This window comes from Tursiops truncatus, chromosome 5, assembly GCF_011762595.2.
Source record: "Tursiops truncatus isolate mTurTru1 chromosome 5, mTurTru1.mat.Y, whole genome shotgun sequence".
In the NCBI taxonomy this organism is placed as follows: Eukaryota; Metazoa; Chordata; class Mammalia; order Artiodactyla; family Delphinidae; genus Tursiops; species Tursiops truncatus.
In genome coordinates, this window is record NC_047038.1 from 125589652 (window position 1) to 125605587 (window position 15936).

At 32.9% G+C, this 15936-nt stretch overlaps 1 protein-coding gene across 2 annotated transcripts in view; it reads right to left on the bottom strand.

The window, feature by feature from the left end:
* GRID2 (glutamate ionotropic receptor delta type subunit 2) overlaps nucleotides 1-15936 on the bottom strand; it is a 1349856-nt gene that overhangs the window by 300156 nt on the left and 1033764 nt on the right. For both annotated transcript variants that reach the window (XM_033857390.2, XM_033857389.2), the window contains one exon: nucleotides 6060-6257. In XM_033857390.2, the coding sequence (XP_033713281.1) occupies nucleotides 6060-6257 (198 nt within the window). The remainder of the gene's footprint in view (nucleotides 1-6059; nucleotides 6258-15936) is intronic.

Below are 15936 nucleotides of genomic sequence, written 5' to 3' on the forward strand. Positions count from 1 at the left end.
TAGCTCAAATTTCTCCTCTTATGTGAAATCTTTTCAACTCCTCAGGCAGAGGCTGCCACTCCACCCTCTGGTTGCCAAGGCACCCTGTATGCATTACCCTATGGCATTGATCACACTGCGTTTTAATGATTTATTTGCACATTTGTCTTCCTTGTACACTGTGAGATCTCTGAAGGCAGGAATGATGTCTTCCATTCCTTTGTATCTGTGATGCTAGGCACAGTGCCCAGAACATACCATGCATTCAGAAACACATGGGGAATGAAAGGATGAATATAGGGCATTCTGCCTGGCACACAAAATAAAGTAAACACAACCTCAGCCCTCTGGTTCCAAAAGAGGGACTATGGAAAGAAAAGGGAAGAGGTCAGTCTCTCTCTCTCTCTCTCTCTCTCTATATATATACTTTCCCCCCGACAAAGGGTCATTTGAAAAGTGAAATAGATGTACCCAGAAGACAGAATTATCAAAAAATGGGAATAGTTTGAAAGCCTTATGGGACAAAGGATGAGTTTAGCTGGGGTTGAAAATATAGGAAGATGCAGTGAGTGAGGCCAGCCAAAGCAGATTGAAGCTGAATGCGATCTATATGGAGTGTGACAAAATGTAGGGATTGAGACGTAGACTTCAGAAAACAATGGATGCCTTTCTAAGGAGCTTTAATTTTTTTTTAAAAAAAGGAAAAGAACAGGTTTTTGAGATAAAAAGTGAGATTTTTTGAGAAGTTGAAAGATGCAAATGTTTTTTGTCACTCCCCCAATCCTTCTCTATTTAATCTTATTTTTTTATCCTCGATTCATATTCAACCAAACTCCATCTGAACCTTCTTTGAATTTGCAGGTCTTAAAACCTGCGGTGAACTGTTTCTGAGTATTATTTTCCTCACTGTCTGTAATTTGGTTTATTAAAATGCTTTTAAGACCAAACTTACACTAGAACTCTGTTCCTCTCTGTTAACTGGTTAAGGGGGGTGAGCACTTGGACTCTGGATTCACACTGCCTGGGTTTGAATCATGAATTCTCCACAACTTGGCTAAGTGACCGAGGGCAAGTTACTTTAGCTCCCTAACTCTTTAGCTCCCTAACTACAATTGCTTATTTGGGTTCAGTTCAGTTTCATCATCCACACTATTGGGATAATAGTACTACCTACCTCACAGGGTTGTGTGAGTGCTTCGGCAATAGTAAGCTCTACATAAGTGTTAATAATTATTATTTGGTCCATTTCAAGCTATGTTTTTTTTCATTTCCTATGGTACCTTTCTTGTCACTGCTGTCAAGTATATTGCTGACTGAAATATGTGCTTCTAATTCCAATGATATTCTATTTTTTATTTTAAAACACAGCATATAAAAGAATTCCAAGTAACAGAACATGAAGTTTTAGCTCTTTCCTTATAAAAGCACTAAACTTTCATATTTCATCAACTTACTTTATTTTTTTACTTTATTAATTGCCCTACTCCACTACACTAGATTTCCTTTTAGAGTTCTATTATCTATCAGTTTCTTCTTTTGAAAGTCTAGTTCGTATCTTTTATAGCTTTACCTATGGGGATCTTAGTATTTTCTTATGGATTTTATACTTCTTCATGTAGGTGAAGCAGTGAAGCAGTGAGGCTAACAACGCATTATACTTTTGCAAATATTTTCCAGCGTATCATTTGTAATTTAATTTAGTTATTATTGTTTTTGATTTATTGATGATTTAAAATTTTGTATACATGCAGCTATTGATAGTTTCCATGTAACTTATTCCATTATTTTTAAGCCTCTGATACTTCCCATGTTCCCTCTCTGACTCGTTTTTAATGTGTTTTTCCATAATCATCATGACAAATACTCTAGAAAACGTTCTTTTAATTTTGGTTTCCCCTTAGGAAGGCAGACAGTCTTGTTAATTTTAGAAGTCTTACGTCATGTATAGAGGTATTCAATGGCAATATTTACTGCTATTTTAAATATACTTAGATTCATGAAAAATGTCTACACTAGTAAAATATATATAACAATAATAAGCTCACTTTTCTGGAACTCTGTCATGACATTATTATGCCGTTGCAACAGTGTTATTTTGCTTTACAGGGGTCAATAATCCTGATAACATTTTAATGATGATTCTTGTTGGATAATCTAAATTACTTTATGATATTTTACTGCATTACTACTTGCATAATTGAATTGACATTTTAAGTTGCTGAAAATTAGAGCATACATCTCTATTAGTAATAGAATACAGTGACTGCCCATTCCTTCTGAAAATGTTATCTTCCTGTTGCTTTCATTTTTTTAATTTAATTTTTATTTTATATTGGGGTACAGTTGATTTACAATGTTGTGTTAGTTTCAGGTGGACAGCAAAGTAATTCAGTTATATATATACATATATCCATTCTTTTTCAGATTCTCTTCCCATATAGGTTATTATATAATATTGACTAGAGTTCCCTGTGCTATACAGAAGGTCCTTGTTGATTATTTATTTTATATATAGTAGTGTGTATATGTTAATCCCAACCTCCTAATTTATTCCTCCCCCCCACCTCTCCTCTTTGGTTACCATAAGTTTGTTTTCTTTTCTTTTTTTTAAATTAATTTTTATTGGAGTATAGTTGCCTTACAATGTTGTGTTAGCTTCTACTGTACAGCAAAAGTCCCTCTCTTTTGGACTTCCTTCCCATTTAGGTTACTACAGTGCATTAAGTAAGAGTACCCTGTGCTATAGAGCATGTTCTCATTAGTTACATTCTCTCAGTTTTCTTCCCCTGTCTCTACCTGCTCCAACAAACTCTTATGTAAGCTTCTTCACTTTTACCTGCTTAAAAAGTATTTCTTAAAGCCTAGTCAGAATGGCTAAATATCTTCTTGAAGAAAATAAAATCTAGTTGCAATAAATAGCTTTATATTTTTTCCAGCTAAAAAATCATACATTTGTCAGTCAGCTTCTCTAAGCCTGAATTTTTGCTATCTAAAAGGACCCTGCTGAACTTTACATTATCATACAATAATGATATGCTCTTACATGCAAATAAAAACAAATTGTTTATGAAGAACAACATACAATTGCTTGTGTGTGGTTTTTATGCAATAAATTCTTAAAGTGTTTTTAAAAAATCATAGTTAGAAGTGATCTTCCCACTAACATACTTGTATTCCTCATTTCATAGGTGAGGAAGCAAATCTCAAAAATCTAACTAACTGGAGCGAGCACACAACCAAATTAAAAACAGCACCAACATTAGCCTCATTATAATGCTTGGTACTTTTAACTTGCATTTAGTAAGTGAAGATTGTTAGCGTGATAATTCTTAAGGATTTTTATCTACTATATCTATAGGATAAACTTGCATAATGCCTTTCCTTTTGTTTATCTTTATTTTAATATAATTGCTTATCTGGGTTCAGTTCAGGCAGGACCCCTCAGAAATACAAAGACAGAATGCTTGTTTTGTGGGTTTATAATAAAGGAATGTAAGATAAATAGTCATAGTTTTTATAAGAGAGATGAGGATTGATGATTCCTGTTAGCCTATTAAAATATTTCTATTAACCTTTTGCAAATAAAATTCCATATGTAATGGGTTTATTAAATAAACTGACGTTAGTAAAGTTTTAAAGGATATGAAAAACAGCTTTATTGTTTTTCCTATCACTGTCTTCAAAACCTCTTATTTTTTTTTTTTTCTCTTCTACATCTCTTAGAAACAACTTAGATCCTTTAGCTTTCTGAATACTTTTCAGTATTCCAGAAATAATTCCAGTTCTGGCAATGGTGGAATAATTTTTTATTGGGTTAACCCAACAAAGAGTAACAATTGTAAATTCTGGATGAAATTTTTAAAAAACACACATTGAACAGATTGCGTATCAGCTGAAAGCAGACATAAATTGAAGAGTACTCCACCCTTGACAGATGGTAACTGCTTTGGGTGAGATCTACTTTTATATGGCTCATTCACTGAGGACCCACCTCAGTTAGGCAACAACAGGTAGCTAGAGCTCAAGCAGAAAGTCAGAGTCTTATTAGCTTAATGCATCAGAGGATGGTGTTTGAGGCAGCCAGACTGTGCAGATATCAAAAGAGGACTCACATAAAGGAGAGAGCCACAGAGAAATAAGCCCCAAAATCTATGTATAAACTTCCCTCAAATCCTTGGTTGACTCCTAATCAATACATGCGTAAGAATGATTCTAGCTACCTAGAATAAAAAAGTTACCGAATGAACTTAACGGAAATTGGAGATGGCAAAGAAAGAATCAATAACCTGAAAATAGATCACGATAAATTATCCAATCTAAAGATCAGAGAGTAAAATATTACGATGAAATAAACAAGACGACAACATTAATAAGGTCTAACTTGAATGTTTTCTGAGCCTCAAGTACAGAGGAGAAAGAGAAGAGGGTGGAAAAAAATATTTGTATAAATAATTGTCAAGATTTATTAAACTTAGTGAAACATATCCCAGAAGCTCAGTGAACCTCTAACAGAGATAAATACAAAGAAAATCATAGCTGAACATCAAAACATCAAAAATGAAAAGAGAATTAAAAAACGGCCACCCCTACATTATAAAAAAGGAGCAAAAGTACAAATGATGGCTAACTTCTCATCAGAAACAATATTTGGCGAAAGACAATAGAATGGCATATTTAAAGTCATGAACGTTAAAAAAAAAACTTTATGTATGGTAATGAATGTTAACTAGACTTATTGTGGCAATCATTCTGCAATATATACATATATCAAATCATTAAGTTGTACGCCTGAAACTAATATAATGTTATGTATCAATTATACTGTGAAATAATAAAAACATTTATTATTGTATGAAAAATTGTTGAATAATAATTTTATTTTTGAAATAAAAAGTTGCTCTTGCTTTAAAATCACCAGCCTTGATTTTAGGAATAATAATATTTCATCTATAATTTTCTTCTTAGATAATAAAAAAGTATGAGGAAAAATATATTTTGATTATAAGTGACTGTGTTCTGAGACTCGCAGTGCTCTTGTCAAACATAAATCAGAATCAGCAGTGTCACTTGAAAACACTAAGACAAAAAGTATCTAGGAAAAATAAACCTGTCAACTCAGAGTTTGTTATTTGCTAATAATATTAAAACTGAGGATAAACAAAGAAATTTTAAGATAAACTAAAGTTGAGAGTATATGCCACTTGTAGGACTGGACTTCAAGACATTGTAAAGGAAGTTCTTCAGGCTGAACTAAATGATACCAGCCAGAAGCTCAGATATGTAGAAAGGAATAAAAAAAACACAGATAGTAAATAGACAAATAGTTAAATATCAGAAACTGTCTTTTCCCCCCCTCTTTATATCTTTGAAAGTCAACTGATTGTTTAAATCAAAAACTATGACATTTTACTTTGGAGTTCATAAATATAAATACATGACCATAATAACACAAAGGACATAGTACATATAAATGGAATTATATTGCTGCATGTTTATTACTTTTTTTAATGCGATGGGGTATGGTATTAATCTGCACAGAATGTGATGTTAAGAATGCACATTACTATCTCTAGACTAACCATAGACAAACAAAACTACAGAGAAATACAGCTAAAAAGCTAAGAGGGAAATGAAATCAAACACTAAAAAAATTCAATTAACCCAAAGGAAGGCAAGAAAAGAAGGAACAGAGGGAAAAAATGAGATACACAGAAATCAAATAGTAAATTATAGACATAAACATGACTATTCAACAACTCATCAGGAAGACATGATGATTAAAAATGTGTATGCTCCTAATAATAGAGCTTCCAAAAAATGAAGCAACGACTGACAGAAGTGGAGATAAAGTAATAGAGAAATAGTTTTCTATTATAGGAAATATCGTAAAATTTAGCTTTATATTGTCATCAGTTTTTGTTTCCACAAAGTTCATGAAATAGTATTGGTGAGATTTGATTCAACACCGCCACCTAATGCTTTGCCTTACACTTATTCTACATGAAATTAGCTTCCAAGGGTTATAGTCAACGTTTAGATATGTGATAAACAAACAAACAAGCAAACAAATCAATGCTTACCTTAAACACTAGTTCTCCCACCAAGCCATTCCATGTCCCATCTTCTTGTGGGCTTCCATACTTGTGATCCGGTGCAACATAAATTTCATAGTTAAAACCCAGGTAGTTAGATAAGGCATCCAAAACATCAATGGAGAAGCCTTGGTATTTCTTTGGCTTACCCAGGACATTTTCAGAGACCATTACAAAAGGTTCTTCCTACATGGAAATAAGAGAAATCCTTGATGTCAATCGATATTGCTCTCTTAAAGCAAACATTAATTCTTCAAAGAGTTTTGCTTACAAACAGTCTAAAAATTGGTTTTACACTGTGTGAGAATAACTTAGAAATATAACTTATGTGTTATTAATGCATCACTTTATCAAACAGTGTTTAATCACCCAGTTTCTTGTCAGCTCTCATTTTATTATTACCATATCAAAAATTAGATGAAAGTGATTATAAAACTTCAGGAACCGTGAATTCATGTTTCTTGCCGTCTCGGGACCAACCTAAGATTCATCAATAACAAAATCATATTTAGGAGATCATGAATTTGTTTCTCTCCTCAGGCAGTTATTGTTTATTTATGTCAAAATATGTAAAATAATATTTTAACAGATATAAACTACATAGAATTTTTTGAAAAGATCAAAAACTTCTAAGAACATATAATTTAGCTAAAATTTATAACATCACATTTACTGGGAGTTATTTGCTAAGTAATTTTGAAACTTGGATATAAACACACATTTCATTGCAAAAGTAATTTCTTTACTACTGTTATGAGAAATTCACTTACTTTTTGGGTAATTTGTGTAATTTAGTAAATTCAGCAAATTGGTTTCAATTTCCACCTCTTTCATCTTTTTGCATTGTTGTCCTCTTACAGTTAACAAATAGTGCCCTTTCACTTTTTAGAACACCTGGTGTTAAGAGCGGTAAATTGGTTTGACACATGCTGGCAGACTACAGAAAATTAGATAATCTATTTCTTAATTTCCTAAACTTGTTCAGGAATCTTTCAACAACAGTAATATTTACATCCATAGTATGTATATACACCCAGTCCTGTGGGCAGGTTAAAATCTATCCTGGGTCTAAGCCAGAATACCCAAGGATTTTAGCTTTGGATCATTTTTCCTTAGGGACTCACAAAACAGCCTTCATTGAGTGGTAAAATAATACTTTGCTTTTAGCTCTTACTCAAAGACACTAAGTAAGCGCCTTATAAAATCACTATGTCTATTATAGGAATATTGTCCACCATAACATTCAGTTTTCCCATGAGATAAATTTTTAAATTGTTCAGAGCCAAGAGAGCTTCATTTTGCTTCAGTAATGCCTTTTTAAAAATAATGAAAATGTAAATAATTATTTAGCTATCCCATTTCACTTTGGATACCCAGGAGATTATGATGCTCATCTATAACTATGTTGATATTGTGTTATTTGTAATTTTTAAAAAATCTTAGTTTTCTAAGCTACTGGTATTATTTTTTTAAAAAACTGGTCTTGTTTAACCATTTATATCTTATTTTATAGTAAAATAAATCAGTAAATAAATAGTTAGATGAAGGATGTGACTGCTGTTTCTTCCCCAGTAGTGTTCTCCTCTTTGTCATTAATTATATGTATCTATTTTCATTTTAGCACTACTGAGAATAAAGACAATCCATAGTCTCCCTTCAGGCAAGATGAAACCATGTGACCAATTCTGACAAATGTGATGTAGGCAGGGTGCTTTGTGCAACTGTTCTTCTGTCCTTTCTACTTATGAACACGTATTGGCTGGAAGCTCTGGTAACTATCTTAGATCACACATAATAGAGAAATAAGACAGAAGAAGTCTATGTCCTTGGCACTTGAAATGCTATAGAAGAATGACTGACTCTCTCGGGTTCTAGAATATAAGAAAAATTTAAAATTTCAATTTCTTGTTGTTAAGCTCCTGATTTTTTTCCTGTTTTAGCAGTATTTGATGCTAATGAATAATGACAGATTGATATATCAACAGATGAGAGGTTTTGAGAATGAATGAAAATTTCTAACAATACTGACTTTAATCTAAATGATATCAAATGAGTGAAAAGTAAAAATTCAACAAATCCTTTAATACAATATATAAAATACAGAACATCTTCTTGATTCCAAATATAAACTTCCCGCTAATATGGCAAAATTTGCTTCTGTCCATTTGATTGTCTGGACAAAATACAGACCTAGCTAATGACTATGCATTGCACAAATACTCTGAAGTGGGTCATGAAGTTATTAGATTCAGAATGGGTTAAAGAAATTCCAAAATAAAGATCATATTCAGAGAGCATGTAAATAAGATCAGGAAATTCTAGAATTAATTGGGCATTGATTGTTTATATCATGTTGTACATGCTGGCAACAGAGAGCATGTAATTATTTCCTTACACACATTTCATTCATTTCTATATTTTGAACATCTATCCACTGACAAACCAATGGAAAGATGCTTCATGAAAAATCTTATTATTTGACTGGTTCCTCTACCAATAATTTTGGACCATATGTATTCTTTATTTATCCATGGTCTTTAAAATCTAACAAATCTCTTAGGTACAGCAGCAATTTAATCACCAGGATATGCAAAACCACTCTTTAAGGTGACACCTAAAAAATTAAGAAGACTAATTAATTATAATGCAGAGCTAACTGCTCTATGTGGCAAAAATAATATCCAAATGTATGCTTTCATATGAAATAGTGATTCTTTTTCATTTTGATTATCTTTAGAACAATTGTTTAATATGTTAGATTATGTTATATTTGCTTAATATGCTGAATTTTCCCCTAGAAATGACTTTTTAATTCCAACTTTATAAGTAAATCCCTAGGCAAATGGATCCCTTTCAAAAGTTTGTTGTCAAAATCTGCTTCTAGCAACATCAGCTACAAATGATTAGAGTTACAGAATAAAAATGGTTATACTAAAGGTTGTTTTAAAGACTGTTGATGAATTATTGATGAACATGGTTTTTAAATTGTACATCCTAACTAAACTTTTATTACATCTTATCACTTCTCTTCTAGATCAATGTTTTTAAGCTTTGTTTTTAAGCTCTATTACACATTTGGATCACTATGCATAAATCCTACCTCAGACCACTTGTGTTTTATGAGGACAATAAAACAATATATTGGACAGGTAAACATAGCAACAGAAATTAGACTGAAGCTCTGGGACCTATAATAGAAAAGATACTTGTTCCTTCTCTACGGCAATACTGAGCTTGGTTTAATCACTTTTATCAATGCACCTATTTCCAAAATTTATTCATTCATTGACTTATCCATTTAACATGCATTAAGCAGTTACTTCATCAAATTACTACACTCAATATAGTGAGAGATATGGTAAAAAGTCATGGACACCACTTTCAAAATAATCATAACCTAGTATTGGAAAATCTATGTACTCAAAAAACATAAAGCAAAACTCAAGCAACCTGCAGCATAACTGGTACAAACAGAATATAAGAGAAATACAAAGGAAACTGTAAAAAAAGGAAAATCACCATTTTGGGGGTTACAAGCCATGTACTATTTTAACAGATAAGAAAAACTAGAAACAAAAGTTTCAACTCAAAGTCACACAGTAAGTTACAGAGAGGAGGCATCGTCATAACTCAACTTACTTCAATATTATATTTTTGGACCTCAAAATTTTCAATGTATGGATTAAAATCTAAAATGCCATAATTTGTTTCATATTTTAATGCAGTTGAAGGTGGTGTGAGACTGATAGACTCCAGATTCCTGACAGGAAGGAAAAATAAAAACCCCACAATCCTCTAGGAAGTATTTTCATTTTAGGTCTTACATTATCCCTTCAAACGATTGGTTGAATACAATGTCCACAGCAAAAGTCAAAGATACCATGTAACAGGAAGTTGTATTTCATATATAAAACCAGCAGAAGTAATATGTAACAGAAACAGATCTTTCAAGGACTCAGTTACTAAAATTTTCAGATGCATATTATAAAAATTATGTTTACTATTTTTAAGGAAATAAGGGGAAAACTTTTTTGGCAGAAAATTGGAAACTAAAGGAAGTATCATTGTAGAATTTGAAAAGAACTAAACAGAAATGTAAGAATTAGAAAAGACAATGACCAAAGTTAACAACTATCTAAGTTTATCAGCAGATTAGAAACAGATGAAGAGAGAATTAGTGACCTGTTATAGGTCAGAACTAATATCCAGGGTACAAAGGAATAAACAAATAGAAAATCCAAAAAGAAGGGGTAAGAGATGAGAAGCAGAAAGAAATGTAGTATGATAATACAAATACTGCGAAGGATATGAGGAAATAGGAGCTATCATGACCTTTGCTGGATGTTTAAATTTGTACAACCACTTTGAAAAACATTTTACATATCCAGTAGAGATTGAAAATCCTTACATGCAGTTAATTTTGCCTGGTTTTGAGAGTTACATACACATTTATCTAGTATGAAGATATGGATAGCTATGTCCTAGCAATTTCACTCCTTGGGTATGAACACTAGAGAATCTTGGGCACCAAAATATATGCCCAAGAACATTTATAGCAGCATTGTCTGTAATAGCCCAAATCTGGAAATAATCTAAAAATCCAAATGTCTGTCAACATGGAAAAGTAAATATATTGTGGTATATTGATGTAATGGAATATTAAACAGCTTAAAATTGAAGCAAGCAGAGCGATACACAGTAATACAAATGAACGTTTACAAGAATCATGTTGAGTGAAAAAAGCAGTACTCCAAGATAACAGTTTGGTTCCATTTTTGTAACATTCAAGAACAGGTAAAATAACTATGTATTTAAGGGTACATAGTGGAGACACTATAAAGAAAATCAAGGAAGTAATCAGCTCTGGGTGGTTGGCCCTGGGATGCTGGAGAGGGTATGATCAGAAAGATACACAAGCAAAGATGGCTCTTGCGGTAATGACGATATTCTGGTGTTTTTGTTCTGGGCAGTGGTTACTTGGCTATTACTTTACTTTTAATCAATTAATGGTTTAAACTTTTTTCTGTATGGGTGTTATATTGCAATATCAACAAAAATAAAGAAAATTATGTTAAGTGGGAGTAGATAATGGAGGGTGTTGAAACCATATTAAGGTTACTGTCTTATTTGGCAGGGAACTGGAGCTTTGTGGAAGGGAAATAGCATAATCAGAAAGTAATTCTGAGAGAAGAGTGTAGAATGGATTGTGGCAGGGTGAGGACTAAGGGTCCTTTGCAACCATACAGACAGGAGATTATGGCCTGTGCCTATCTAACATATATTTTAAAAGTGTGTACAGGTGGCTTTCTGTCTTCTATTATAGGGACAGGAAGAAGAAAAAGAGAAATTATAAAATCCTGCCTTTAAAATTCATTTCCCAGCAATTAGTTTCAAAGAGTATTAATAGGACTGAATCTAAACTGGTGAAAACCTGTCCGCCTATTAAATGAAAACAAATTGCAGACTTCGATTTGCTGATCATTTGGATGACAGATTCTCTAAACACAATCCTCAGCAACTGGAATAAATGAAGCTTTCACAGAATGCCTGTAGTTTATCAATCTAAGTGCATTAGCATGAGGATCCATAGACCTGCTTATAGAAGAGTGTTTCAGTGGTTGATAATTTTCATATTAGCAAGGATTTATTCACATCACTTGTTGGGTTATTAGATAATAACTTGATAATCCTGAATTTGTATTCAGTCACTTAAAAATATCTCACGCTAATTGCTTAGTTGATTTACAACACTGCAACTTGCAGATTTTGTAGCTAATTCCCATATTTAGTAAGTATTCAATATTGTTTGCTAGTGATAGAGTTTGGAAAAAAGCATCTGACATTTTTGATAGGTGCAAGCAACAAGCTCTACTGTCAAGGCTTTACTAAGGGCTGTTTAGAGGTTTCAATATGCACAACTTCACAGAATGAGGGGATGGCCAAAACGAGGCATGAGTCACTGGAAATTCCTTACGATTCTACTCACATATGTGGCTCAAAGACATTAACGAGAGAATGAGAATATTTCTTAGTGACCTGTTTAAAAATTGTTTCCCCATAAACTGTGCTCCTGGCTGAAGCAAACAAGAACTGTCTTTATGCACAGTGTGAGCTTATATTTTGCTTGGGGATGACACATTCCACTGCGATATATGCAGAATTAATGACTATCACTGTCCTTGGAAAAGCCTCGCTATTTTTATAGAACATATACGAATATTAGAAACGACTACAAGTTAAAAAAGGCAAAAGGTATGGAGGCTGTTATTAAAAAGATATCAAAACACCAGGACAGGAAAACAAAACTGAGGAACATCAGGGGAGGAATAAACAATCTAGGTGTTATAAAAGCAAAAATATCTGAGTTGCATGGAGAGAAGAAAAGCTCGTCACAGGGATATGCAATGAAAACATTGTTAAAAGGGCTCCTGCAGAAGGATTTTATGGAGCAACAAAGATTTAGAAAACGTTGCACTAAACTTACCTTTTAAAATCTTTGCTTAAATATTTTTACCAGACAATAAGATTCAAATTATAAGTAAACAAAAATATTTAGTCATTCTAACTTCCTAAAGCCATATCTTACATATTATTTCTGATTTCTATTTTGTAAGCAATTATTTAAGTGATAAAAACACTTTAAATTGAACATAAAGTTAAAGCTATTAGTATGCGAGAAAGTTCATTTTCACAATAAAATGTTCGCTTTTGTACTTTCCTTTATGATCATGAAATGGCTACATTTTAGTGACTTAACGGAGGGTGGCAAAACAAAATAAAGATGTTCATTTTGTTTTCGCGAGAATCTGAATAAGATGCTGTAACTGGGAGTACAAGGTCATCAAGGACAACAGGCAGTCACAGCAATCCTAAGTACATTCATTAGTTCTCATTTATTGGTTTTGCCTAGCATGCATTTGAAAATACATTTTTAGGAGGCTAAGATTCTTACAGACCACAGGGTTACCGCATACAAACTTAGAACTACTAGGCTTTTGGTTTGCTTTCTGAATATGAGTGCTGGATAATATTTTCTGTGTATTTGGTCCAAGTCTTCATTATTTTGCTAAATTTAACACCCAAGTGAATCTTACAAGGGCACAGCCACATGCAAGAGTCAACTCTATTCCATAAATATTGTCAAAAGTTTACCAGTGCAGAGTACTTTGTAAATGCAGTTATGTCAAGGAAAACTATCATGGATATGTTTTGAGCTACAGCACATTACAGCTGCGAGGAGTGACTAGCTCTACCAAATGTCAGAAGTCTATAAAATATTTAACTGAAGAACTTGGTAAAATTTGACTTCAAAATGATGATAATGTTTACAAACTCTCTGGCTGATACAGTCATATTCCTGTAAAAATGTTGTCAAGAACAGTAATGTTAATAAATGTCAGCAGATCTTTATGATATGACAGTCTATGCCAGCATATAAAAACATTTAATAAATGTAAACTGAAGCTAATTAAATATCAGAATTCAATGAAAAGCCATTTAAAATTAAACTTGGGATGTTTAGGGCTAGTGGTATATCCATCCAAAATAATATTATTACAGGAAAATAGCAGAAATTCAGATATTTATTCAGTCATTCAAGTGTTAATGCCAGGCACATGCTATGAATACAACAGTGAACAAAGCAAACAATAAACAAACATCTCTGTCCTGCTAGACCTACGTTCTAATGGGAGTGATGGACAAGAACAAAATAAGTAATATATATGTTATGTCATATGATGATAAGAATTGTGGGGGGGAAATTAAACAAATGAGAACAAAGAGCATAATGAGAAAGGGTTGTACCTTCAGTTAGGGAGAGGCTCTGCAGAAAGAACACTTCAGACTGAAGAGAGAGTTAAGTGCAGATGTGTCAGGCAGGAATCTCGCTGACATGATTGAGAGACAGAAGGGAAAGTAGTGTGGCGGGAACTGTGGGAGCTAGGGTCAGATAGGAAATGTCTGAGAGGTAATGGGTGTGTGTCTGGTGGAGCTTAAACAGTACCTTTAAGCCCCTCTGATGACTTCTGCTCTTACTTCAACTGAGATGGGCAGCCTGATGGGCTCTGAGCAGAGGGGGTTGTGATCTGCTATGTTCTAACAGTTTTCGAGACGGTTGATAGTTGCTATTGACAAGAGACTAGAGGGGCAAGGACAGAAGCTAGGAGAGCAATTAGGAATCCTTTGCAATAAACCAGTGAGCTAGGCAGTGAAATGGATATGATGAGAAGTAATTGGATTCTGGGTATATTTTGAAGGTAGAACTGATGGGATTTCACTGATATATAGATGTGGGGTTATCAGTACTTAGTGAGAAGTGATGGAATGCTATGCTATACTTCTGGAAATCCTCAGTGGAGGCCTCAGTCTTGAGAGGAGTATGGACTTCTGAGATTCTCCCTGAATGTTCTATTTGGTGTATGCATCATAATTCTATTAGAGGGATTAAAACTTTCAATCAGTAGACCAAAGTCCTCAGGGCAAATATTCAATACAGAATCAAAGACAATATTTTGAAAAAACCTACCGTACAGAATACAAAATTAATACACATTCAAATTTAACAGAAGGAAAATATGTACTTTCTTTTTTTCCTGCACATTTGTGACTCACATAGTCAGTTAAAAGAGAAATAATATTTATCAGAAGAAATAACAATCATTAAAATCATAATCTTTAATGCTTAAATTTTAAAAGGACAAAGTTCAATATCAAACATTAAGAGTGAATTATTTATTTTTGTTCTCTGAATATACCTTTGGGAAATACAAATTTTAAAAAGATGAGTTATTTATAGCTCATTGGATTGGCAAGGATGAAAAAGAATGTTAATGTTTATCAGCAAACATATGAGGAAGCAAACTTTCTTATATACCACTTATGTGAGTTAAATATGGGACAACCTTTTAAGCACACAAATTCACAGTCGGAAAGGAAACACTTTCAAATTTTTGTGTTATTTATTTTGGTAATTTTACAACTAAGGAGGTAATCATAAATGAGCACAGGTATGTATCTAAAAGAATGTTCATTGCAAATTCTCTAGTGAGAACTTGAAAACAAACTAAATGCCTGACAACTAGGGATTGCTTTCTAAAAAATCTCTATGATAGACTATTAAACAGCACATTCAGCTGTCAACTTCAGTGTCTTAATGCCCTGTTAAATAGTTATCTGCTCAGAATTGGGCCACAGGAGGGTTTTTTAACAAACTAAGAGGAACATTTTAAAGTTTGGGATTGGTTTGTTTTTGTTCGTCTTACAGAGAGATTCAAAACATCACTGTAAAAACATTACTTTCATTTGCATTCCAACATTATTTCAGGAAATGAGACATGGAAATGTTGAGTTTCAGTTGGCATTCTGGGAATTATATACAACCCTGAATAAATTAATGGAAGTTTGAGGCAACTGTAAACATAATTCATTAAGCAGCTGAAAAAAACTATTGATCACATCTGCTGTATAACAAAGGATATTTATTTACATTAAAATATTTATTTACATTAAAAATATTCACATGTATTTTATATATTTTATCTTACTATGTGAAGTAAGTCAGACAGAGAGACACAAATATCATATGATATCACTTATATGCGGAATGTAAAAAAAATGATACAAATGAACTTATTTACAAAACAGAAACAGATGCACAGAATTAGAGAATGAATTTATGGTTACCAGGGGGGAAGGATGAGGGGGGAGGGATAGATTGGGAGTTTGGGATTGACATGTACACACTGCTATATTTAAAAACAGATAACCAACAAGGACCTACTGTAAAAATAAATTAAAAATATATTCATATGTATTTTGCTGAATGGGAAGAAATTATACAAAACTATTTATGAGTATGGGTGCC